The sequence below is a fragment of the Squalius cephalus genome (assembly GCF_949319135.1).
Source record: "Squalius cephalus genome assembly, chromosome: 3".
Classification (NCBI taxonomy): Eukaryota; Metazoa; Chordata; class Actinopteri; order Cypriniformes; family Leuciscidae; genus Squalius; species Squalius cephalus.
The window spans coordinates 14,227,486-14,253,769 of NC_137124.1; the positions used below are offsets into that span (position 1 = coordinate 14,227,486).

The window sequence follows — 26,284 nt, forward strand, 5'->3', positions numbered from 1 at the left end:
GGGTTTTTATAGGGTTTTTTAATTGTATTTCAATTTTGGCCAAAAACCTATGGAAATGATTTAAATGGGTAAAATGACTATAACGACTAATATTGCCCAGAACCCATTGCGTGTTGGACAAGGATTCGATTAGAACTACGAACACGAATAAATAAATAAGATCTTTTTTGCAGCATATAAAAATGTAATGCATATAAATGTGTCTTTGCAGTGTGTGGACACAACCACCATACAATGAAAAAAATCCTCAAAAAGCCTAAACACTCTCAATAATGCCGTTTGGATTTTCTGAGCAATATGATGCCCTATTGCTCATGCTCTGCCCACGACCACTGATGGACTGTTCCATATTAGCATATTTCCCGTATTAGCATATTTCCACCCTCAGCCATTTGTATACTGTCCGCCAAGGCTGCACTTTACATATCTTGTGTCGACACCCCCAATGGAAGAGAGGGGTGGGGTGAGCAGTTGCTCATTATCATTTAAAGAGACATGCATCGAAACGGGTCGGTGTGAAGAGAGCTGTTTTTGAGGAGGTAAAAAGGGTGTTGTTTTACACAACCACTGAGGAATTTTAACCAAAGTATGTTACAAACTTTACATGAAGACCCTAAAGAATCATACCAACTTGTGGAAAATGGTTTTCCTAGTTTGAAAAACATTTTTACAATTGGAATCCTTTTTTTTCCACTATAAAGAATCTTTTGTGCAATGGAAAGATTCCATGGATGTTAAAGGTTCTTCATGGAACCATTGATGCCAATAAAGAACCTTTATTTTTAAGAGTGTAGCGAGGAAACAATAAAGCGTTGTACCTGAGGGTGTATGTCGTGAGGTTACGCTGACGGCGGCGAGTTGCTTTCAGCTTCACAAAGGTCCGTCCGGTGGGGTCAAAGGTACACATCATGGTGAAACACACGCTGAAGATGACCAACCAGTTACACACAACGATTCCTGTTAAAAATAAATTCAAATTTATTTAATATTTTACATGTGCTGTAGACATCTTCATTTGATGTTTTTAGATTGAGTACAGAAGGAAGCTCTCCACTGTAAAACAAACTAATTGTCTCTTTGTCCTTCCGTGTCTTGTATAGACAGATGATTGGCATGGAAGTGAAGTGTGCTATTATGGGATGGGGGTGGACAATGAGCGACACTGATTCACGGTCAGCACAGACATGTGGAAAGCTACACTAGGCGTATTGTTAGACAGTGCGCGTTAAGATTCCAGGACATAAACGGCTATAAATGGCTATCAAATTTACAAGAATCTGCTGAGATTAACAAGGGGAGGTTTCATCATGCCTGGACTGCCTCATGTCGCAAGGACACGCCAATCTCTCTGTGTTTTTGATCTGGCTGCTGATGTTGTGCATGTTGTTGTGGCTGTATATACAGTACCGTGCAACAGTGTAAATGTAGAGATTTTTGAATACATTGGCAGATATGCTTTTGTGGCTATTAGTGCACAGGTCTGCTGTACTATATTTACACATAAGACTGACTGTAAGGGTAATATGATAATGTATAGCAGATCATGTCCCAGTCAAGATGTTTACTGTTGCCGATCGATGATGAGATTTGCAACATTAATACAGAATTTAAAACGGCTTCAAACATGGCTCTGATCCCAGACTTATAATACATTTGTTATGAATAAATCTTTTTTAACCATCCAAGTAAAAAGAGAGGAAAGCTTTTATTTTTCAAGTATTTAAAGGTAGACTATGTAACAGTTTTTGTTCAAAATTAGCAAAATTATAATAATACATCAATCCTTCCTCCAAAACGTGTTTTTGTCTTACCCTGAATCACTATGGTAAGCCTATTATAAGTGTCTATATTTCAGGATGGGAATGATGGTCTTCGCAGGAAATTGCATACATGTGTAATTCGCCAGTGCGCGTCTCGTCATATCCGTAAATAGAGAAAAGTTGCTCCAGCTACTTTGACGTGTGTATGGTGTGTGAGTGGCAGAGGTTAGTTGTCACAACGAGTGAGAAAGGTTGACATGGATCACACTAAATCTCGAACCTACAGGGAATCACCTGTTTTAAACAAACGCCGAACAGAGGGGAGAGTCTGCTGGCAAAAAACAACATTGCAGCTCATAATAAAACAAGAATCAACATTGGCTTAGCTTTTCGGAGAATGCGAGAACTGAGAGATTTGAAATGTTTTAAAAGCGACAGAGATATTTTATTGAACAGATAAATTGCCTAATTTATTTAAATTGCATAGTTAAAAATTGCATTAATTTATGCCTAACTAACGTGTCACGTACCGTTCCACAAAGCTGGCGAACGATCTCAGCTTCAGTGCGGATAGTAAGGAGCTCCCTGGTCTCTGCTTCATTCTAGTTCTAGAGCAACATTTTTTCGTTCTTTCTTTGTTGATGACGAACACAAACTTTCTTCTAAGAGCAACAAAATACCCCTTACAGCATTGGTCCTGGCTTTTGTTCACACAGGGCGCGTTCCGGGACTGATCCCGGCAATGTTACTAGGTCCCCATCCCGGCCTCGATCCCGGCATCAATCCCGGGACATGTTTGCGTTCACACAGAAGGCACTATCAATTTTACGGTAATTTCTCAGGATCAACACGCTGTGTGAAATGGCAGAGTTCATTGTAAAGCATTATTTATTGATTGCGAAGGGTCATTATACCGCTTTGCTGGAATTTGTTTTTGTCATGTGCCATGTCTATTAACGGGTGTAGCTACAGTAACATCTTCAGCTTGTGATCCTTTCCATCTAAAAGTAGTTGGTAGTGAATGATTTATGAACAGTAGGATAATCTCTCTTTTAAGTTATGAGAATGAACCATATTCATCCGCTCAGCCACGCAGAGCAGAAGCACAACCAAAACAATGTTCTTCTGCAAAATGCATGAAGTTTTGTTTTTAACCACTAGAGGGCCAAAAGTTACAGGGTGTACCTTTAAATTTTAAACCTTTAAAAAATAAAACTATATTGTGATATATAATATTACAATAATATAAAATTACTCAATGTCAACATATATTTCACACCCTTACATTGTTTTTATTCATGTCTTACCCAAGGCGAGGTTCTTGGCGGTGATGTCGGAGCAGGGCTGGTAGTACTGCACCAACCAGGCGATGCCCACCACCGCGTACACCAACTCCACCAGCAGGATGGCTGCAGAGAGAAGCAATGAATGCGAAGTGTTGATTTAAGGCCTAATCACATTGAGTATGAGTTTTAATTTTCAGTACAATATGATTTTACAATAAAATAATGCAACCCTCCAAAAAATCTTACGACAAGCATCAAAGGCGCAAATGTACACATACACAATACACTCTATGCACGAACGCTGTGAATGTTGAATTCAGAATGTTGCCTATGCAAATTAAGTTACAAATTGACTATTCTTGCATTATTTATCATAAATGATTAATCTGTGCACATCATTATTTATTTATTTTTTCGTTCCATGTGCCTTTAATTAATCAAAACAACTTCCCCTCTCTCTTGCAGCAACATCTCTTCTCGGATGATGTGTTTACTGGCGTGAGGGCGGGACAACCTGTCACTCACATGAGATTGACCAATAGCAAACCACAACCATCCAATCAATTCCCCATGAACAAATCCTGCCCAACATTTTTTTCTTGTTTGAGAAGCTGTTTCACTTGGATAATCGTCACAATAGGAAAGAAAAGATTATCGCAACTTTCCATTTAATGGCGACTTCAACAGAACTGACATATGACATCCAACGTACTGAGAAAACTAATGGAAGTTATTTTTTTGTGGTATTCTTTATGCAGTCTTAGTGCAAGTGTGCAAGAGTCTTACCCAGCCGTATATAGAGCACGTACTGCACTGCCTCTCTGGGTTGTGTGTACAGAATGCTACCTCTCATGCTCAGCCACATGATGGCGCCCTCACAGATCAGACAGCTGACCAGAATGCCCAGGTAACCACGACCGTGATCCACTAGTGTGACCGAGCATGACTGCTCTGAACTGTACGGCAGCCCAAAGAGAACAAAGGACAGAACCACCAGCCTGCCGAAAGAGCAGTCACAACATCACATTAACATACAAATGATCCCACACACCACAGAAATGTGATATTTATGACATCATGAACGTTAAAGGAATGATTCAACCAAAAATGGAAATTCTGTCATCATTTACTCACCCTCAAGAATGTCGGTAATCAAACAGTTGATAGGCCCCATAGGCCTCCATAGTATGGAAAGAAAAATATTATGGAAGTCAATGGCGTCCATCAACTGTTTATTACCGAATTTTCATTTTTGGGTGAACTTTCCCTTTAAAGTGATTTTCGGAAAACAGCTGAACAGCTGAACAATTTCAGATTTCTTGTTCATTTATAAAAAAGAATTATTTAGTTAATTCTTGAGATTTAAGAATCGGTATCAGTTCATAAAAATGAGAATCAACTAAAATCGAGAAATCTATATTTTTTACCCAGCCCTAAAATGTAGTCTATTGCCTCATAACAGGCAAAATGAGTGTAATTTTCTGGCAAGCTTTATCATTATTATTTATTAACAGTGCATAAAATGTGTATGAAATAAACAGTACTGTCAATAACAATTACAACTTATTTTGGTCAGTACCAACAATTAAAACTAATCAACTCAAGAAAGTCAGGGCTTAAATAAAAATATTAAGTTTTATAATAATTTTTATGCTGAAAAACTTGAAGAATCAAGTCCAGCTGTTTGTGTGTTGTTGATGCAATTCCATGAAGAATGAGCAGAACTGATTTGTGTGTAAACAATTTGTGCATTTAACTAAATGTTAGGCTACAATTTACATAAGCATTGATTTACGAACAAGTTATACATACATTCCAACTGTCCAACAGACATCGTAACAAGCAATCATTTGATTTGATATTTTTTTTAGGGTTTCTCAAACAGGGGTTCACCTCTAGTGAGGGAAATGCAGGGCATAATTAAATACAACTTGACCAAAAATACCAAAATTCATACATTTAATTTTTAATTAGAATACATTTTCTATTACAATTTATTTAGTAAAAATTACTACATTTAAGATTAACATTACTTCAAACAAATAAGTTACATTATAATAAAACTCCTAAAAATGGGGACTGCTGTTATATTGCATGACAGATGTATTAAGAGGTGGAATTTAGAGATTCTATTGACATCAGATCTGGTTATAAGAGCTTATTTTCATACTGGGTTGATTGTGCAGACAAACACAGACTCACCATATGCAGTGTAGTACGAACAGGAAGAAAGCCGGCAGCACCAGGTCATCACTGCCGACTGACCAGCGTCGCCGAAACAGTACCATGCCCGGCATCACTGCCCTGAAACACACAAACACACTCCAGTTACAGACCGACCGCCTGACACACGCACAGAAAGACTTCTCATTACCCACTTCCTCATTTCTGCGTTAAAGACGAGAGAGTAACACAAGGCCCAAAGTAAAAGAAAACAGAACACATGCACACATGCACACACTACCACTGTTGCTGTCTTCAGCTTTGCATTACATTCAAAACAGAACAACAGCGCTCCTCACAGAAAGGACAATATTCCTGTAGTTTATGGGGGGAAATAGTTTTTTTTGGGGGGGGGGGGATTCTGCTATTTACTCACACTCACCATCAATATATGAAACCCTTCAAGTATTATAAAGTAGTTCATTTTTGAGTGAACTATTTCTATAATTGTGCATCAGAGACTGAAACTGCTTATGGTCTGATAGGAATAAGACACTAGAAAAGAGAGAGTGTGAGCATTATTAAAGAGGAAAAGAAATTCAAAGAGGAAGTGACCCAATTCAAAAAGATTCCAATATTTGGTAAATGTAATGAGAGTTAATGCATGAATGAGAATGAGAGTTTAAGCATGGTATCTTAAGCATTGCATACTATGTTTTATTTTTTTACAGTTTTTACTGTTGAGTGGTGTTTTGAGTGGATTATTGAACGATATTTTTCCAAGTTGCAAATAAAACAAAGATTGATGTTTAGGTGGTTGCCAGGGCATTGTTATGCTGTTGCTAGGATGTACTTTGTGGTCAGTGCATTGCTATACTGTTGCATGCAACGGTGTGTGTGGTTGCTTAGTGCTTAACCATAGGGTTGCAAATAACAAATACTGCGTTAATCGATTAATCTGTTTATTATTTCCTCGACTATTTGGTTAATCAGATAAAGCCAATCCAAATGATATATATCAGAGTTGCGTGATTAATTGCGAAAAGATCACAATCTTGATTCAAACACCCACGCGATCTCAATCCTAAATGACACCGATTCACATGTCTACTAAACCTTTGATGAAATCACACCGCAACATTTAGGCTAGATCTGCGTTGGTTACAGAACCAGAGAGAGAGCAGTTTTCATGTGTAGGAATGAAACAGCTTCACAAACAGTCTTTTCAACCACACAGTATTGTTATTTCTTTGTTACAAATATTCTTATTATCACAGAAGTACTGGGATACATTTTTATAGCTTGGATAAACACTGGTGTCTACAGTAGTGAACAAAATAGAGCTAAATCACCTTTTGAAAGTGGCTTGGCACTTCAAATAGCGATTATATCGATTATATCTTTACGCCACCATTTTGTCTACCTCTAGTAAATTACGTTATTTTGTTTAGTTGTTTGTTCAGAATCGTATAAGGCCTATATATATATATATATAACGAGTAACAAGTTTGTTACGCAGAAGTGTGGAAATATGTTGACAGGCAGGTAGGACGTCAAAACATTGCATTCAGACCGAATGATTGGACAAACATTTTTTGGTCCTGAGACTTCCACAGAAGATATATATGAACACGTTTTAACATTTAGACCTCTTCTATTTTTGATTGCCATCAGGATGTGAAGAGAGTTTCTACCAGTTTAACAAAAGGTGTTTATAAAACAAATTCCCTACCCTACTTTTATGGCTTTCTAAAAATCTCAAACCTTTTCTGAGCAATTGTAGTAATGCTTGCCTCAGCAATCGCCATTAACTACAAGACGATAACAAACAGAGTGAGGGCTATTGATGGTTGCCATGGATACCAATTCCAGTCCAGACACTGCAACGCTCTGACCCAGCAAACTTTCATTGTGTGGCAAAATTGCTCTACTTACACAAATCTCACTCAAAGCATTTAATCGATCAACAGGTACTTTCAGAGTACACAGATGATGTCCTTGTTTGACTGTGTTGTTGAGACAAAACTAGATGGCTGATGATAAAACAGGATGTGACGGCCATGTGTTTTGTTGATCTTTTTATGGATCGGGGTAAAGGAATACGCCCTGGATACTTCCCCAAAACATTTGTGCTATTTTGTGTGTGGTGTGTGTGGAGTAGAGGTTAAAGTCAACATGAAATCAACATTTACTTCCATTTTAGTGGACCATTCAAGTTTGTTAAAATCCCAAACCCTAACCATATTCTACAAGAGTAATTTGACCACTGATAATGATCATTTTTAAACAGGTTTACCAATGAGTTTTGTCATCATTTGTTTAAACAAATAGTTCCGGCTCAAACTCGAGCTATTGGTCGAGCCAGGAGTTGACATGGCAAACCCCTTAAACAAACATAGCATAACATTCGAAAGCTCTCTTTTGGAAAATCAACATGAATGGCAGACTTTTTCACATCAAAAAATTACACTTTACCTTTAAAATAGTAATCTTGAGATGCTAATTAATCATTCTCCTTCCCGACAGACCTGCCTGATAAAGCGACAGATTGCAAATGGTTTTCACAGCAGCTGTACAAGAACACACAGTCCATCATATCACACTGTTAGCTGTTTATCAGTTCTCAATCTTCCCATTTCTCTTCACACCTGCTTCTCTCCGTTTCTCTCTTTCCTACCATCCATCTATCCATGGAGACACATCCCTAAAACCAAACACAAATATGATGAAGCCAGGACACCACAAACGGCTAAAACACTTGTTAACCTAAAGTAAAAACAAAATGACATTCAATCTTATCATATAAACATCCTGCTCACATCCTCAGGAAGGTAAGAATAAACCCATGGGGCAACAGAGATCTTGTATCCTGCTACGAAAGTGCGCACACGCTGCATTTCTGTCATCTGCTGCTTTAAATGCTCGAGCACTTAAAAGTAGGTTGGATTCTTATTAGCTGTCAATGCCAGTGAGTGATCATGTGTCACTGAAAAGACTGGAATAATGAAATGTCATTATTATGTTATATTTCAATATATCAGAATATTACTGTTTTTAAAAAAAAATTATATTCTTGATTAAATAAATGGAGCCTTGGTGAGCTGTGTATATGCGTTTCAAATTTACAGTTTTTCTATTGCAGGAAAATTTGACGAAAATACAGTATTGATGTATTAATACTGTATCTCCTTATTCTTTTGGTCCAATCACATGCTCTCTAGAACATTAAATGTCCCTCCCCCATATACCACCTGCCAGAGACTAACAAACTTAGTTTGGCCCCACTAAAAATGGGGACCTTTGGTAAGTCCCGCCACGATTTCTTGCTTCAATTGAAAATACAATACAATCTGTTCATCATTCCATTTTAATGGGTCTTCTAAAGGGAAATGGCTCTTATCGGTAATTTGTGTAAAGTGAGACATTACCTAATAGAAAGGCAATAAAAAGAAAAATCTTAAACCACAAGGACTATGCGGTTGCTATAGTGCCCCTGAACACTCAAGGCTGGAAAGTCTTTTAGAATTTGCAGAAACTTTCTTTTCCAAAGCCAGACTTTGACAGTCAGCATAAAGGGTAACACATTTTACAATTTGAAATCCATTTGGAAGATTTCACCCCAAAATCAGTGTAGAAAACATGAAAAAAAGAAAAATACAGCGGCATACACACTCATTCGAAGCAGACATGAACCCACAAACACAAGGACACACACACACACTGCAGGTGGAGCTGGAAGATGTTGAAAGGACCGAGTGGGCGGCAGTGAAAGTGAAACATGATGAGGGTGCAGGGAAAAGAAGGACTAGCGTGAAATTTAGGAGGAAAAAGGACAGAAGGTAAGAGAGAGCAAGGGTGAGTGAAGGAGGAAGAGAGAGAAGGAGGGAAGGAAGAATCTGGAGCAAGAGATGAGAGGAGAGGCAGGGGAGAGTGGGTGTGTGTAGCACATGGTCCTCAATCTAAAAAAAGGATGAGAGCGGTAGAAGCTAAACTCGGAGTATGGATGAGCGAGATGAAAAGGAGAAAAGACAGAGAAAGAGGACTGCAGCTATGGTGAAAACACAACAAGGACGTTTCGCTGGAGAAATGAAAAGGAAGGAAAATTAGTCAAGTATGGATGAACCCTGATGATATTTAAATCTGGTCGATACTATAAATCAAATGGTAACCTTATCGCGTTCACATTAAAACACACAGTCTGCACCAATACTGAACTGAGCTCTTTCACATCGCCATGCGCTTGAAAAAGCCCGTATTGGCGAGTATCCTCATAAACATATCAGTTATGTCTTAAGTGAACAAACAGTTGAGAAAGAAAACACGTTTACAGTATATTGGATCCGTGCAGGTCTTAAAGTGACAGCAGCCTAATAACCCTGCTGCCGTCTGTGTCCTTAATGTTAATCAAACAACAAAAGACAAAGACAAATCACTCACTGCTCTTGACTGAACAACTTTTATAACCTTAATCAGAATCTCTCATTTATACAATGAAGACTATGCAATGTTATTTTACATTTGATTACTTATGAAGAACAAAACCACTGTGTTAGTGATGTACAGTAAATGAAAGTCCATGTGATTTATAATAAGAAAGACTACATGCAAAAACACTTTTAGAACTAAGAGGCAGGTGAGGAAAAAATTTACATGTGGTCGAATCTGGTCAATTATTCAAACGCTGGGCAAAAAATAAAAGACACAATTGATGATTTGAAGGTAACAGTAAGGGAAAATGGTTTTAAAGTGGAAACACATTTAGTGTTTGGCCCTAAAATGCATCAAATTAAGTGTTGACTTCATAATGGAAAAGAGGGATTATGTATTGGCATGCCAAGGAATGAGTAGGGGTGGAACGCAGCGTGTTGAAAAATAAATAGGGCATGACAGGGGAAAAAAGTGTTGAGCGCGTAGCAGGGAGAATAGAAAGACAGCACAGAGCAGGATACAGTCAGCTGTGTTCATGCCGGATCCTTGTATCAACACTGTACTTGACTGAACGTTTGCCTCTGTGCGCTCTGGAGACATTCACACGGGACGTGTTCTGTCTGCGCTACCCTGCAAACGTCTTTGGCTGTTTTTTTTTTCAATGTCTCTTCACATAAGCATGTCACATCAATTTAAAAATACTTAAACTTGGCACAACCAGCACATCATCTCAATTTGGAGGTGCAGCAAATGGGGCGTGATAAACATCTCCAAACATCTGCATTATAAACATCTGCATTATGCATAGAGAAACTGATTTTTAACAATAATGTATAAATCTTTCAAGACAGACCTAATATGATCTTTGTTGAGGTTGGTAAGCAATGATACACAGATGTATTACATAGATAACAAAAAAAAAAGAAAAAATATAAGGGGTGTGTATATATATACATATATAGGCTATACACACACACACACATACACATATATATATATATATATATAAATAAATCACATTGTATGATTTTTAAGTAATTAATTTGCATTTTATTGCATGACATGAGTATTTGATCACCTACCAACCAGTAAGAATTCCGGCTCTCACAGACCTGTTAGTTTTTCTTTAAGAAGCCCTCCTGTTCTCCACTCATTACCTGTATGAACTGCACCTATACATACATATATATATATATATATATATATACACACACATACATACATATATAAATATACTCTTGTTTATGCTGTAACTACACCAAACAAGATGTTAAAATGATACATGATTAAAAATGTAATCTTTAAACATTAATTTAACCATTTAAATAAAAATTAAATGCTATAAAATTAAATAAGAAGTATTTTCTATAATTAAACAATCTTAATATATAAGATTTATTAATAACACATTTAATAATAAAACAATATAGGCTATATACATTTAAAAAAAATTTTTTATTAACTATTATAAGTTACTAATGGATTTTTAAACATGTAACAATAGTTGTTATTGTATAGCCTATATCTATTGTTTTTTTAATGCTTATCAATGTTTATAAGTAAAAGAATTTTATAATATAGTGTGGTGTGGTGTGGCATTGTATAGTATAGTATAGTATAGTATAGTATAGTATAGTACAGTATAGTATAGTATAGTAGTAGGACTATCTAACACATTGTAGTGTCGTTTTAGTTTCAATTACGTCATTCATTGCTTCATGGGATTATTACCTCATTTAAGAGCACATACCTAAGATGATGATACACAGGGCAACTTTTTTTGAGCAATGTTGCTTGGGCACTTTCCAGAATAGGCAACAAATTTCTATCTGGATTCTTTAGATCGGTCGTGGGCCCTGTTGCTCATTGTAGTTGACGAGCAACATTGCTCAAAAAAGTTGCCCCGTGTATCATCACCTTTACTCATGTGTTGTACCTTTGTCTTTCTTCTGGTTTTCAAACATGATCAAGCTTGAATACTTGTGCTTCAAATGAAAGGTTGTAACATGTTGCAACTCTGAGCTAGCTTGGGTTAGAAATTCCTATGGAGAAAATAAACAGGAAATATAGATCTAGAAGCAAAGCAACAAAAATTGGGCGGCCACTAGGCGCGTTTCCATTACAGATTTGCGCAAAACTTTTGCGATTTTTTCTAAATGTCGACAAAAAACTATTGCGAAATGACAGCGTTTCCATTGACCGATGTTATGAGACTAAAACTTCATTTTTTCCTCTCGCGATATCATTCCAAAAACCATGGCAACGGATGTTGGTAGGTTTATGTACTATATCCCAGCCACTGCACTAGCCATTATTATTAATCGAAGGAGATGTACTGTATGTGTGTTTTCCAAGCATTAATGGTAAGGAACGACCCTTATTATACTTGTGAGCGGCACATATGAGGTGTTTCTGGGTGTATCTCCCTCATATCTGGTCTTGATTGTGGTATTTATTTGAGGTTTAGAATCCATTATTCCTGTAATTCTTTTGTCTTATATGAATTTAATAAAGAACTCTGTCTCGTATTCTGTCCAAACATACCGCGTCATCTACGTCAGGTGACTGTAAAAAAACTGTTTCCATTGCAGTTTTGCGAAATATTTATTTTTCGAATTGCCTGAAAAACCACCTCATGCGAGCGTAAAAACTTTTTTGCGATAAATGGGAATTTTTGCGAAATTGACGTGTTTCCATTGGGCGTATTTTCAATTCGCAATTTCAATTTGCGCAATTTGAAGGGTAATGGAAATGCGGCTACTGCTGTGCTCTAGTGAGTGTGTAAACTGGCAAAGTGAGTAACTTTGTAACTTGTGGCTTGTTAATTACCTTCAGACTGCTACGCCTAAAAAAAATATTTGCCTCAGCCATGAGCTAACGTGCCGTCATCAATCTACTGCTGCTGTGGTTTAACTTCACTTATGATTAGACAATCTCATGACTGGTTTGTTCAGCCAGATGACACATATTTCAAACAACCGTCCTGTTGTAAGATGATGTTTCAGATGACTTCAATGTCATGCAGTCCTGATAAAGCGCTAGTGAGGTATGGGTGGGATGTCAGGACGCCCACTTACAGAGGCCCTGAAAAGTACTTGAGGCATACTTGAAAACGTCTGAATGGCATTGCATTAGGTAGCAAAATAATAGCCTAGCTTGTAAAATGCTTGTAGAAGTACATGCCTCATTCAGTGGCCTTATTAATATTATGAGATTGTACATCCATAACACCTCATACCAATGAGTCATAAATTAAAGCAGCCTGAAGTGAAGAGAAAATATTTTCCTTCTTTTTTGTTGTTGTCTGGTAGCAGTTCACAAGGAGATTATTTGTATATAGCATATAACAGACTAAATTACATAACATTTTATGATAGCAAATGATGCACACAAAATTGAACTGTACCCAATATTTATTCTAAATGGACATACTAATTAATTAAAGTAGCAATTGCTTCTGGGCCCATTTTTTTGGTAACATTATGCTGCATAAACTTGCAGAAATGCAGGTGGCACAAATTAATCTTCAATACAGTGTCATAAAAATGACACTTAATATGCAAGATAAGAAAAACAGCAAGATGCAACACAATGATTGGAGATGTCTATCTGACACATGTATAGAAACAAAAAAAAATGACAAACAATTAAAAAATGAGTGCAGATAGAATGCAAAAATGCATGGTCTCTTGTTCTGCTCACTGCACAAGAATTTTTTTTGCTACTTTTATTAGAAGCTATATCAATCATGAACGCACTTTCACACATGCATGATGACGATAGCACCAAAGAAAACGTCAATCAATGGACTGATTCATACACGAATCACTTAATAACTCAAGACATTGACTGAAAAGCCTGACCAGGGATAGAAGACCCGGCGCTGATGGGAATCCGAAATAATCTGAGCCCATTATAATCAATGTGAGGTGATGATTAACTCCCAGAGTGAATTAGTTTAACATAAAACACAGATTTGCCTGAACAGGAACCATGTGGTGAAACAGACTGACTATTAAACCTGTTATTATTCAAAGAATGACCCACATTAAAAGGACCCATATCGGTCAGTCAACCACTGAAAGGAATATATTAGGATGCAATCAATCATTTTAATAAACCTATTGCTTTTATTCAGATAGATCTTTATCAGACAACGTTTGCATGGTTCTGCAAATTTTAAAAGGCAAATTTTTCGCAGTGCCATAAATAAAGAAAAGGAATGTGTGTGATTAAAGTTATCTGAGCTTTATCATGAGCGCCCTGAAGATCTATGCATTGCTCAATAATGTATTACAGAAACTAATGCAATTTTAAACAATACAGCCGCTATATTTCTCCAGGCCACATACAATCTCTTGATGTTCTTTCTTTTTTTGTGACAGATTGCAGGATGTTGAGAGGACAATGTGCCCGTTGTTGATGCAGAGAGCTGGATTTTGGAGAGCATTCGCCTGCATCTCTGCAGCAGAGACTGGATATCATGTAGGCTACACATCTTATTCTTACAGGACACACCAGATAGGAAGTGTTCTGCAATCTTGCAATCATTGCTCAACTCTATCTATTGCATCACTGTGAGCAAAGTAAGAAATAACAATTACTCTACATGAACATTATCCCACAAAGGACATCCTTTGATTTGCATGATTGTTTATGCTGTGAGAGGCTGGACTAGACAGTCACAAGTCCAATGTTGAGTATTACATTAGACTCGATTAGACACTGCTTTAAAAGGCCAAGTGAAGCCTCCAGGCGATTCCAAGACCCCGAACATATCACACCTCAACATATCACACAAGACGTTCAGCATCTGACTGGAGAATAGAATTTGTTTTGCTTGTTAGTCAAGGAGGATGACGAAAAATAGGGTTTTTACAATGATGGTTAAACTGTTAGTCATGATTATTTGCTCAAAAATTCTAATTGTGATTATTAATAATCACAATTGTTCTTGTGGAGAAATCTGTTTATGCATTTCATAAGATTATTGCACTTTCACGTAAACACAATCAAGAGAATGTCAACTAATAATACTCAGAGTTTAGTTTACCACATGGCCTGAGCGTGAGTAAAATAACAGCACATTTTCATTTTTTCGGCTAACTATCCCTTTAATGGGCAGAAAATGTATCCATTTAGGAGAAAAGCTCTGATTAGGGGATTTTAACTCTTAACATCTGGCAACCCCAAGCATGAATGCTTGTTGTGAGGTTTGTTACCAAGGCAAGACAACGCGTCAAATGGAAAAAAAAAAAAAAAAAAATCGCAGATGATTACGATTAATTTATTGAGACAAACAGAGATCGCAATCATAATTATAATACAATTAAAGCGTGCAGCCCAAGTGAAGATTATCTGATTCAAAACAAACATATTTGAACAATCTCATGCAGTCTAGCAGACTTCCAGGTGAAAGGAAGCATTGTGGTTTTTGTACATGAAACAATTTTAGCAACCCATTTTCTTGCATAATGTGATTTATGTCTGAGTGAAACAAAAACAAACAAACAAACAAAACAACAATATGGTCAGATTTGATTTTATCCATCGGGTATTAGCATAATTGTATAAAGTGGGTGTTTCATTTCAGAATGGAGCGAGACCTGAATGAGAGTTTTCGAAGAAAACAAATTTTGGAATGCACAGATGAATTGAGAATCATGCACAATACGACCAAGAACGTGTCTTAAAAATGTAAGGTACGATTTGATTACCTGTTTGCTTTAAATGCACATTAGCAGCATACATAAGTGATATAACCATATATCAACCTGGCAGATTAATCATTCTGCAAAGTTTCTCCAACAGTTGTTATCAATGGGGATAGTGTTCACTGTCAGTTTTTAAATATTTTAAGTTCTTATTTGCAACTTATTTCTCACTTCTCATTAATGGTCATCAGCCACCCTGCACACTAATGACATCGGCCACTAAGGATCCCATATCCGTCGATAATCTGTTCAACAAAATGATCTTTGTCCATATACAAAAAGCTGCACTTCGTAATTAACAGCAATTTCCTCTTGCATTTGCTGGCTTCTTCAAACCACTGATGGGCTTCATCCAGTCTTGAATATACAACCACAACCTCTACATTAAGAATTAAAAGCCTCTGGTTCTGCACTTTCCTGCTTTCACACTATGTGTGTGTGTTGTAGACAAGATCTGCATTACTGCTGTCATATATATATAAAAGAAGCTCAGATATCCTTAACAAGTTTCATAATGATAGGTATGACATACACCGGAAATGAAATGAAGTAACATAGCCTACTCTACACCACAGTATACTGTAGGCGCTTGGGCATGAACCAGAAATGCTGGGTGTGCTCACATGCCTGCAGCAATGCAAAAACGCACCGTTATTCATACAGGTTGTAAAAGGTATGACCTTAAAATGACACAAATGCAATATGTCATAGGTCCTGTCAAAATACCATAGTTACAAACATCAATATATATATTTATATTCAAATAATTCATCAATATTCATAGAAAACCTTGTAACAGCTATGTACCACGTTCAAATAACCTTGGGAATACTATGGTACATTTTGTGCAACAACTGCACTGGTGGAAAAACTATGTTAAAAGTTACATTGGAATGTAATGCATATTCATTCACTGTTTAATGCTTCAATGTACTTCCAAGAATACCATGTTAGTACCGTGGTACACGCGTAAAAAAATGGTAATACCGTGTATTCTTATATGACTCAAAACCAAGTGGCAGTACAATGCAATCAAATGGTAAAACATATCACTTTTTGTAAGAGAAATATCAGAATGATTACCATATTCACATACTCAAAGTACTTCAAAGAATAGCTACCATGTATATGTGCAAAACATGGTACTTTTTCGTTCACGCAATAACAGTAATACCAATGGTTTTCTGTGGGAACCTGTAATCGTGGTCAAATGTTCTATGTACAAAACTCACAGAGACGTTGCAATACCATGGTATTGAATGTACTCAGAGGTACTTCAAAAATAAAAAAATCGCAATAAATGAACAATTTCCACACAAAAAAAACCTTTGTGTTTTTTCGTTAGCGCACTAACTGTAGTAACTATGGTATTCAGGCGGAAACTGCGGTTACCATGGTAAATTTTCATAAGGGTCGCCAGTACAAAAACTCACCTGATGTATGAACGCGTCTTCCCGAGACCTTCTTCTGCATGGACTCTCTTAAATCTCCCATCCTCCGCAAATACACGCACACAGAACCGCAGAACCGAGCCAGATCACGGTTCTGAACCAGCCAACAGGTCTCAGAACAGCAACAGTCCGGTAAATGCGGCGTCCCGTCTGCATTCACATGCACATGAAGGAGTGGAGATGTGTTAAATTCGGCTTGCTTCGGCGGTCCATAAACGGATTTTATATGATATCGATCGCCTTGGTTTCATTGACACTCCGCCGTAACGTCACTGATATTTTCACGCCTTTCCAAGCGCGCGTCGCGTCAGAAGCCGCTCCATATTCCGCAAAAATATTAACGCAACGTTACACGCGAATCTTACATTTATTCCCCCAGGCTTGCTCGTGACATTCCCTCTCCGCGTAGTAAAATCGTGCGGTAATTCCAGACCCGCACTGTCCGCAGCAGGTCCCAGTCAGATTGATTGCTGTGTATATCTTCCCTACGATCTTTTTTCCATATAAGCACCGTCGTTGCAATTCTCAATTCCAGTTGCGCTTGTTGAAGCCGCATCCCTTTTCCCGCTTGCGCTCCTGGCGTATCTCACGTCATCCATTGGTTGTCGTAAGAGGCGCTGCGCTACTGACGTACGACGCTGCAATTTTCCGCTGCTTAGGAACCACTGGCACACTGTGGCTGGGACGGGCTTGGTGAATACAGAGGAGAGGAGACTCCGAAATAGTATGCCGGGCGTGGAACTGGAACGACGTCATTTCCTGAATTTCTGAAGCCTTTGTAATCAGCAGGGTGTGCCAAAAGAAAAGGACAAATCAATTAATCAATAAAACATTTCGTTGCTAGGCTATAGATAGATAGATAGATAGATAGATAGATAGATAGATAGATAGATAGATAGACTCTCAGAAAAAAAGGTACAAAAGCTGTCACTGTGGCGGTGCCTTTTCAAAAGGTACACCTTTGTACCTAAAGAGTGCATATAAGTCCCTCAAAGTATATTGGTACCAAATGTGTACAGATTAGAACCTAAATGGTACATATTAGAACCCTTTTGAAGGGTACTGTCCCAGTGACAGCTTTTGTACCTTTTTTTCTGAGAGTGATAGATAGATAGATAGATAGATAGATAGATAGATAGATAGATAGATAGATAGATAGATAGATAGATAGATAGATAGATAGATACTGTTTATAATATTAAATATATTAGAAATATATAATGCACACACATATATAATGATATGATCTTGCCCTTCAATTATATAAATAGGTCCATACCAAACAGTCTTTGAGGTGTGTTGGAATTTGACGTAATGCTTCTTGACTGGCATTACAATGCAAGTGAGCTGAAGGTTTGGAGAAACCTGTTCCAGCACTCCCCAAAAAGGCACCATCTGTTGTTATAAGGGAATGATTGCCCCAGGATAATAACTGTCTGTTTTTGCTTCAGAACGGACCTATATGGCGTTAATAAAATAAAATAAAATAAAACTTCAATGCAAGAACCATTATACCAATTCAAGCCATACGAAAGCACACACACCCTGGCTGCACATACACCCCCCCTTTTTTCACAGATGGAGTGGTACATCCCAGTGCCTCTCCTCCTCCTCCTCCTCCTCCTCTTGCTGCTGTGTCCTCCATCACTCCATTTCCTTTGATTCTATTTCTCCTTGAGGACGGACTCAGGCCTTCTTGCAGAGCGTATCTCTTGGTCTCTCATCCTCCGTCTCTCCACCCTTCTTTGAAAAGAAGAAGAGGTGAGCAAGGATTACGAGGCAACATAAAGAAGGTAAGCTCCATCCATCATGATGTTTCTGAGTAGATGTACATCCATCAAAACTGGGAGAGACTGTGATGCGCTGCCCTGGCCTGTGCAGCCATCATAACTGCATCACTACAGAAATCACATCCATCAGCTCGATAAACCCATTTTTCAGTCCTTCTTTTATTCATTATCTGCATGGTTCTGCATGGCTTAGTCAGTCTCAGACCTCTTTTTAGCGTTCATTTATTTTTAATGTACATTGCTCCCCTCCCTTGTATGACTCATGCAGATTCACAGGGATATTTCTACATGCTGCAGATGAACGAAATGTCATTCTGATGTTTAATGCCTCAGAAACATTGTTCATTATGTTCGGTGGGTGCAATGATGATGCTCGACTGATGTTAAGAGTTACTTGTCACTTTTGCCTCGGATACTAGGCTATAAAAAGAGCTTTTATACACTAAAGACACACATGCTTTTTAAGGAAACAACTAATGGATGCTGCCCTTTGGCTGTCTAATACAAGCATGTGACAGACTCAGTCAGTAGGCCACTGCATATAATGTCATTGCCATATCAAGGTCAAAGATTCAAATGTTTCATGTGATGTAATTCTGTTTGGGCGACAAAAATAAAACGAATGGTTAATCCAAAATATGACAATTCTCTCATTATTATTTACTATTATTTACATTCCAAACCATTGCGGGGTCTTTAAAAAGATAAAATGACTCTTCAGCAGTTTTTTTCTTCTTCATATAATGACAGTTCAGTCCAATAAATAAATAAATGAAAAATGAAAACTAATTATAAAAGCAGTCCATATGACTATATTTATTATATTTGTGTTAGAAACAGTTATCATCTTCCTCACCACCAAAGCTCTTAAATTTCATTTACAGATGAGAAAAAAAAAAAAAAAAAAAAAGGTGTATCGGCATGTGAGACGTTTGGTCTTAGAGAAATCGTTGGTGTCAAATTACTTTTGGTTCTCACATGTGTCATTAATAAAAATGACAGGCCAGTTTAAATATAGTACACAAGACCTTTATAGTATTGTTATGGTGCTTTTTGGTGCATCACCATGAACTATTGTGAAATTATTCTTTAGAATTTTTCCAGCATGTGGCTTTTTTTGTTGTGGCTATTCGTTTAAAGCTGCAGTCCGTAACTTTTTTGGGTTAAAAATTATCCAAAATAAATTTTTGAGCAAGAACATAACCAACCAGTGTTCAAAACTATCTGCTTGCCTTAGCTCGATTCAAAACGGTAAGCTTGTAGTAATGTTTTTAATTCCAGTGGTACTGGTGGATTTCCGCAGGAAATTCAAGCATGTCTTTGCATCATTACGTCACATCTGTACACATAAAGGTGTCTCGGCTAGTAGGATATGTTGTGTGTGAGGATGTTGGAGGTGGAGATTTATAGCCTTTTCTCACAGCACTTGATATAATTAAACTTATCAATTTGATGGCAGATCCAGAAAGGTTCAAACGACAATCACCAGTGACAACTGGAGATTCCCCCCGTTGTAAAACACAAAAGAGTTCGGACTTCGGAGTGGTACAGAAAAAAGAGACTGCAACCGGGTGCGAAAACAAGGATAAATATCAGAAGGGCGTTAAATGTAGTCACACAATGGTAGTCACGCAATGCTGATGTTGTTAACATTAACAATTTGAGAACAAAGTATAATTTGCACGGTTTGACATGATATGATAAGCTATCGTTAGATTTAATCAGCGCAAATCACTGCAATGCTTTTTTCCCCTTAGTTGGTCAGAACAAAAGTGGATGTTACTTGACTTTTTCCGGTGAAATTCTTATGTTGGTCATACTTCCAAAAAGTAGAATCTGTGATTGCGAATGCCAGTATCCACACCGGCGCGGTGACTGACAGCCGCACATTCTCCTCAAAACATTGGATTCATCCGCGCTGTGCCGTGCCGAGGCTCAAAACACGTAAAGTTGATAATTCCGCGAATAACTGCAATTGCAGATTTCAAACAGAGATGGCGACAAAGAGGAAAAACTATGCACTGCAGCTTTAAGTTCTCTGCATTTTTACTTACAGTGCACTACCATTTAAAAGTTTGGGGTCAGTAAGATTATTTTTAAAGAAATGAATACTTTTATTTAGCAAGAATGCGTTAAATTGATCAAAAGTGACAGTAAAGACAATTATAATGATACAAAAGATTACTATTTCACACACGTGCTATTTTTTTTTTATTTTTATTTTTTTTACTTTCTACTCATTAGAGATTAGAGAATCCTGAAAAAAGTGTCACAATTTCCACAAAAATATTAAGCAGCAGAACTGATTTCAATATTGATAATAAGAAATGTTTCTTGAGCAGTAAACCAGCATATTATAATGATTTCTGAAGGATCATGTTAAACTGAAGACTGGTGAAGCTGAAAATTCAGCGTTGCCATCACAGGAATAAATTACATTTTAAAATATATCCACATAGAAAAGTTATTTTAAATTGTAATAATATTTCACAATAAAACTGTTTTTACTGTATTTTTGATGAAATGCAGACTTGGTGAACATAAGAGACTTCTTTCAAAAATATTTTTTAAAAATCGTTCCGAACCCAAACTTTTTATAGTGTAGGCCTACATGTATAAATTTCTAACCTAAATCTCACCCTCTTCTTTATAATTGTATTCCAAAAAGAAAGCCCAAGAACACCTGCCGGATTCCTTGACCCCTTGATCCCACTCCCACATGGAAGCAAAAGCAAAAGGAGCGCCGAAGTCTGCCTCCAAAGCAGAGAAGAAGGAGGCAGCCCCACCGCCAAAGCCAGACCCCGTCTCTGCTGAACCCGCGGAACCCGAGAAGCCCGCGGAAGATGGAGACACCAACCAACAGGGGGCGACGGAGTCCGCAGGAAGTTGCTGTGAAACCTTAGAAAGTTTGAAGCCTTTCCTGATTGGAGGAGCTGTCATCGCCCTTGGAGCTGTATTGGTGGGCGTAATCGTATTAGCCAAGAAAAACTGACCCGAGACCTGTGATTGGTTGTTAAATGGCGGGGGTTGATTAGTTCACAGACTATTAAAGTTTATATAAGGGGGGTGTTGAGTCACTAGGTGTCTTAATTTTAAGCTGTGCTTTAATTTCAGAGTTTGTTCCCGCCAGCTAAAGCAAGCTAGAGATGCATTTAGGCCAAACACTTTTTCACATAGCATTCAACACATTATCTACATCCTCAACTAGTCACTTCTGCCTGCTGGTTCAATGGTCAAATTACATCACCGTCCATGCCATAATGCGGACGTGAATACAATTATGGTCTCAAAACCCATAACTGGCAATTGTAAGATAAGACAATATTAAAGTGCATGATTCAAGGTTAACAATACAGAAGTTTTCTGGAGTTTATGGAAATTAAAGGCTATTTATAAAAAGCAATTGGTTTCATATTCAAATACTAATGCAAATCCATATGTACAAGTACATGGCTCTGACATCTATTGCAGTTAGGACTGTATTGTTGAGAGATGGTGTAGAAATGTAAAGAAAATTGCAGTTGTGATATTATCAGTTTAAAATGATCTGTGTTCAATTTGTATGTGTCATCACCCGTCATCATCCCCCAACCAAAAATAAGTCATTCAATAATTCAGTAGCCTTGCCTGTGGATTGCATAGTGCCATTTCAAACTCTTATTTTTTTCGTTTGTTTGAACGATGTTGACGATTTTCTGAAGCTGGCCAATGGAAATAGATGTGTGATGCAATATAGATGCAACGTAGATTATGACGGCTTTTGTCCAACAGCTTCAATTTCACAGTTACACTATGATGAGCGCTCTACACAACAGAAACAATCCCTAAATGCATGCAGACACAAACAATATACACTTACACGTCACATGACATACTGTTACAGAAAATTTTCTTTAAAGTGCGTATATAATGCAATAATTCCAATAGAACTCTGTATTTTAAAAGAAAGAAGACCATTTATTAGTTGTGATACTGATGGTAATGATGTTGATGATGATGTGGCAACATGGTGGTTGTCTTGGTGGTGGTGATGAATGATTATGATTTTATTTGTTGAAGTTTATCTATCCCTCTAATGTGTCCCTTCCCTCCTGCCATATGTATTTTACACACACACCCTCGCCCGCTGCCTTTCTGCTGTTCCTGTGTGAAATAAAATAAGATGGCTCCCTTGTGACTTGATGGCCTTATTAAAGGACAATGAACTATTTCCCAGACTCAGTGTGTGTGTTTTTTCCGTTAGTTATTTTTGTTCGTTTTTGAAGGCTGAATTCAATGCTTGCTTAAAGCCTATTTTTTCATACTTGCGACTGATTTCTTTGCTATTTTTCCTTTATTGTATTTACTAAACGTAGCAGTGACTTTTAACAGGGAATTATTAAATATGCTAATGTAGACATGTTTCTACCACTTGAAAAAAGAAAAGAAAACTAACTTAAAAAGAAAAATTACTTAAAGAGTTAAAAATCTATAATCAAAGGAAAAAGAATATCAAGTGACTTGATGGATCATTTTGGTAACTGTGGTTTTGCTGCAATCCTACAATTTTTTTTTTTTTTTTTTTTTTCAAGTAAAGATAATATTTACTGAATTGACAACCATAGTTTTAGCAGTACAACACAACTACTACTACTTCTACTACAACTAATAATAACACCTTATTTATTTTGAAGTGTCCGTTGAAGGTTGCATCACATTTGCGGGTCTTATATTATGTAAGAGTTTTAATATGTTTACATTTTTGGGAACTACACAATTCTCACACTTTCATTTGTGTTATTTCAAAGATGTGGTGTCTTTAATTTACACTGATTTTTGGAGTTTGACCAAAAAACACATTTAAGTAAATGTTAAGTTGTCAAAGTCAGAAGGAAAGAGCATAATTATGAAACCATTAGAGAATGGCAACAGCAGTGGGACAGGGAGACTGAAGAGACATTTATTAACATTCAAAATAAAGTTGGTGCTGTGAAGAATAGAGGAGGGAATGGAAAAGAAGAAAGAGTTATGACTAGATTAAGAATTGCTCACAGTAATTTGAATAGTAGCCTACACTATACATTACAGGGATGCACCCAACTGTTTTTTTTTTTTTTATTATTGTCAGGTGCATACGTGTGCTTATATTTACAGGCTGTATGATGGACAGATGAAAAACACGATGGAAGAAACAGAAAAAGTTGGATTAAAGGATATACTGGAAAGTGGTGTGAATGAACAAGGCAGAAGATGTTTTTTTTTTTTTTTTTTTTTTTAAACAAGTCCAGGTCTTATGAGGAGAACTTTTCTGTAATCTGTTTTTTTAAAAATATATGCAACACTAAGGATATCAGTATTTACTGTCTTTAACATATATTTCCTCAGAAGTATCACTTTCATAACTCTTAAAGGAGAACTCCGGTCAATTTTAACATTGAGCTAATTTTTTTGTAAATTTGGAGTGCTGTCAATACAGAGAACGACAAAAATCGGTGTTGCCTACACCGTGTTATCCTCTTTTTAAAATTTGCACCCTGTTGGGCAAGTTTTAAACCTGCTTTTAGCCTCTTAACATCCTTGATGTGTCATTACAAGTGCACAGGTCATGTGAGTGATTCCTTCAGAGTGAACACGGGTGAATCTGACTGCAGTAGATGTGAAAGATATGAATAAAAATGATATTTATTTAGCCAGCGCTCATACCTGTATTTACATCCTGTTTTCGGTCAAAGTCCATAGTAATCGATTGTCGAGTTCACGCGCATTGGTTTAGTACCTATGATCATGCGCGTGAACTCGACAATCGAAACCGATTTTTGTCGTTGTTCTCTGTATTGACAGCACTCCAAATGTACAAAAAAATTAGCTCAATGTTAAAATTGACCGGAGTTCTCCTTTAAGTATCACTTTCATAAGCTCTTGCAAAATGTACTTGCTGAGATATAAGTTAACAAATTATCGTTTGAATTTAAAAGTTGTCTAACTAACACAATATTGTTTTTATACCAACTTCTATAGTAGTGCAACACTAAGAAGAAGAAGAAGAAGAAGAAGAAGAAGAAGAAGACGACGAAGAAGAAGAATTTTCTCATGTTGCTCACTCGCTTCAGAAGGGCGCGGAACGCTTCTTCTCATAACCTTGTTTCCACCCGTGTGTATTTGGCAAACGCAATGCGGAAATTACGCATTTGAAATGCGTTTGTTTTAAGCGGCACAAGAGAAACGTGTGTAGCGTGTGAGATTGTTTTGGTAATATTTCATACGTTTTTTTTTATTCTTGAATAATAATAAAATAAACGAATAGTTCAAGTTTAGTCGTGGGTTTGTAAGTAAGGAAATTACATCGCGCTGAACCTCGACATTATATATTTTTTCTTCGAGTTACTAGTAAGTCTGTAAGCTTACGGCGCTTATTAAATGCTTGTATTAGTAGCAATACATTGCGTTTATATTTCAGCATGCATTACTGTGATACATGTTTATCTTGGCAGCATTATAGTTTTTTCGGCGTTATTCAATCGAGAGAGAGAGAGAGAGAGAGAGAGAGAGAGAGAGAGAGAGAGAGAGAGAGAGAGAGAGATAGAGTGTGTGTGTGTGTGTATACAGTATAATACAAAAATGTAATTATGACATGAAATTATAATTGTTAATTATGATTGAGGTTATCATAATTAATACTTGTGAGGTTAAAATTTACAATTTTGAGATTAAAAGTAAAAATTACGGGTTTTCAAGTATTTCAGAATTTCAACTTATAGTTCTGATTTAAGTCATAATTTCGACTTTTTGTCTCATGAATATAAAGTCATATGTTGACTTGTGTCATAATTGTCATAATGACTATCTGATTTTCTTATGTGGCGGAAACAGGATTCCATTGGACTGAAATTGTCTAGTCATAGAGAATCACAATCTAAACAGTGGAAACCCTGTGTGTGTCTTCTAATAAACACTTTTGTCGTCGTCTTCTCAGGCCTCTCGTCCTTCACCATGATCATCCCTGTTCGCTGCTTCACTTGTGGGAAAATCGTTGGGAACAAATGGGAGGCGTATTTAGGTCTTCTTCAAGCGGAGTACACAGAGGGGTGAGTTCATGAAATGCCCATCAGTGGTTGATTTCTCTGCATATCTTCCAGTAAGCTGAATCTCACTCTTTGCTCATTTTCACAGTGATGCTCTTGATGCTCTGGGTTTGAAGAGATACTGCTGTCGCCGGATGCTTCTGGCCCACGTGGATCTTATCGAGAAGTTGTTGAATTATGCACCGCTGGAGAAATGAGGAGCTTTCTGTGCATTTGAAGATGAAAACCCCGCTCGGCCTCTCGTATTTTCAAAGACTTGATCCTAATGGAAGATATACAGGCGTGGGCTTCAACACAAACACGGCTGGTTCATTAGAATACATCTGAAGAAACTTATTATGTGGAATGTTTATTTGCGTTTTGTTTATTAGCATTTTTTGTTAGCATTTTGTTAAATAAAGATTGAAATAATTCTGTTGTACAGTTCATTACATTCTGTTACACAAGAAGAGAAGTTTTTTTCACAGCTTTTTATTATATAACAATGGTTCACAATTTTGCAATGACACATCGGTCAAGTGTTAGAAGAACCAGTGTTTGGGTTAACGATTAAAAGTAATGAGAGTTATGTAATTAATTAGATTACTTTTTCAAGTAACTAGTAAAGTGACGCATTTCTTTTAAATGTACA

General features: G+C 37.1%; 2 protein-coding genes across 4 annotated transcripts in view; one reads left to right on the forward strand and one right to left on the reverse strand.

Moving 5' to 3' along the window:
• The window catches only part of dagla (diacylglycerol lipase, alpha), a 39,034-nt gene extending 21,712 nt beyond the window's left edge, over positions 1-17,322 (reverse strand). For both annotated transcript variants that reach the window (XM_079865304.1, XM_079865305.1), the window contains exons 1-5: positions 16,785-17,322; positions 5,249-5,350; positions 3,833-4,044; positions 3,068-3,169; positions 819-957 (exon numbers count right to left, since the gene is read on the reverse strand). In XM_079865304.1, the coding sequence (XP_079721430.1) occupies positions 819-957; positions 3,068-3,169; positions 3,833-4,044; positions 5,249-5,343 (548 nt within the window). In that variant the 5' untranslated portion in view covers positions 5,344-5,350; positions 16,785-17,322. The remainder of the gene's footprint in view (positions 1-818; positions 958-3,067; positions 3,170-3,832; positions 4,045-5,248; positions 5,351-16,784) is intronic.
• Positions 17,323-24,718: 7,396 nt separating this feature from the next.
• Positions 24,719-26,063, forward strand: polr2l (RNA polymerase II, I and III subunit L). Of its 2 annotated transcripts, none has more exons than XM_079866670.1 (3): positions 24,719-24,820; positions 25,545-25,656; positions 25,742-26,063. In XM_079866670.1, the coding sequence occupies exons 2-3, from the start codon at positions 25,562-25,564 to the stop codon at positions 25,848-25,850; spliced, it is 204 nt and encodes a 67-aa protein (XP_079722796.1). In that variant the 5' UTR covers positions 24,719-24,820; positions 25,545-25,561; the 3' UTR covers positions 25,851-26,063. The 2 variants fall into 2 exon arrangements, with proteins under 2 accessions (XP_079722796.1, XP_079722797.1); XM_079866671.1 differs by lacking the exon at positions 24,719-24,820 and adding an exon at positions 24,823-24,958.
• The last annotated feature ends 221 nt before the right edge of the window (positions 26,064-26,284 follow it).

Bases quoted from the DNA above. Each gene is read 5' to 3' on its own strand.
- polr2l (XM_079866670.1), top strand. From the start codon at position 25,562: ATGATCATCCCTGTTCGCTGCTTCACTTGTGGGAAAATCGTTGGGAAC. The intron at 25,657-25,741 runs GTGAGTTCATGA...TCATTTTCACAG, and splicing joins CAAGCGGAGTACACAGAGGG to TGATGCTCTTGATGCTCTGG.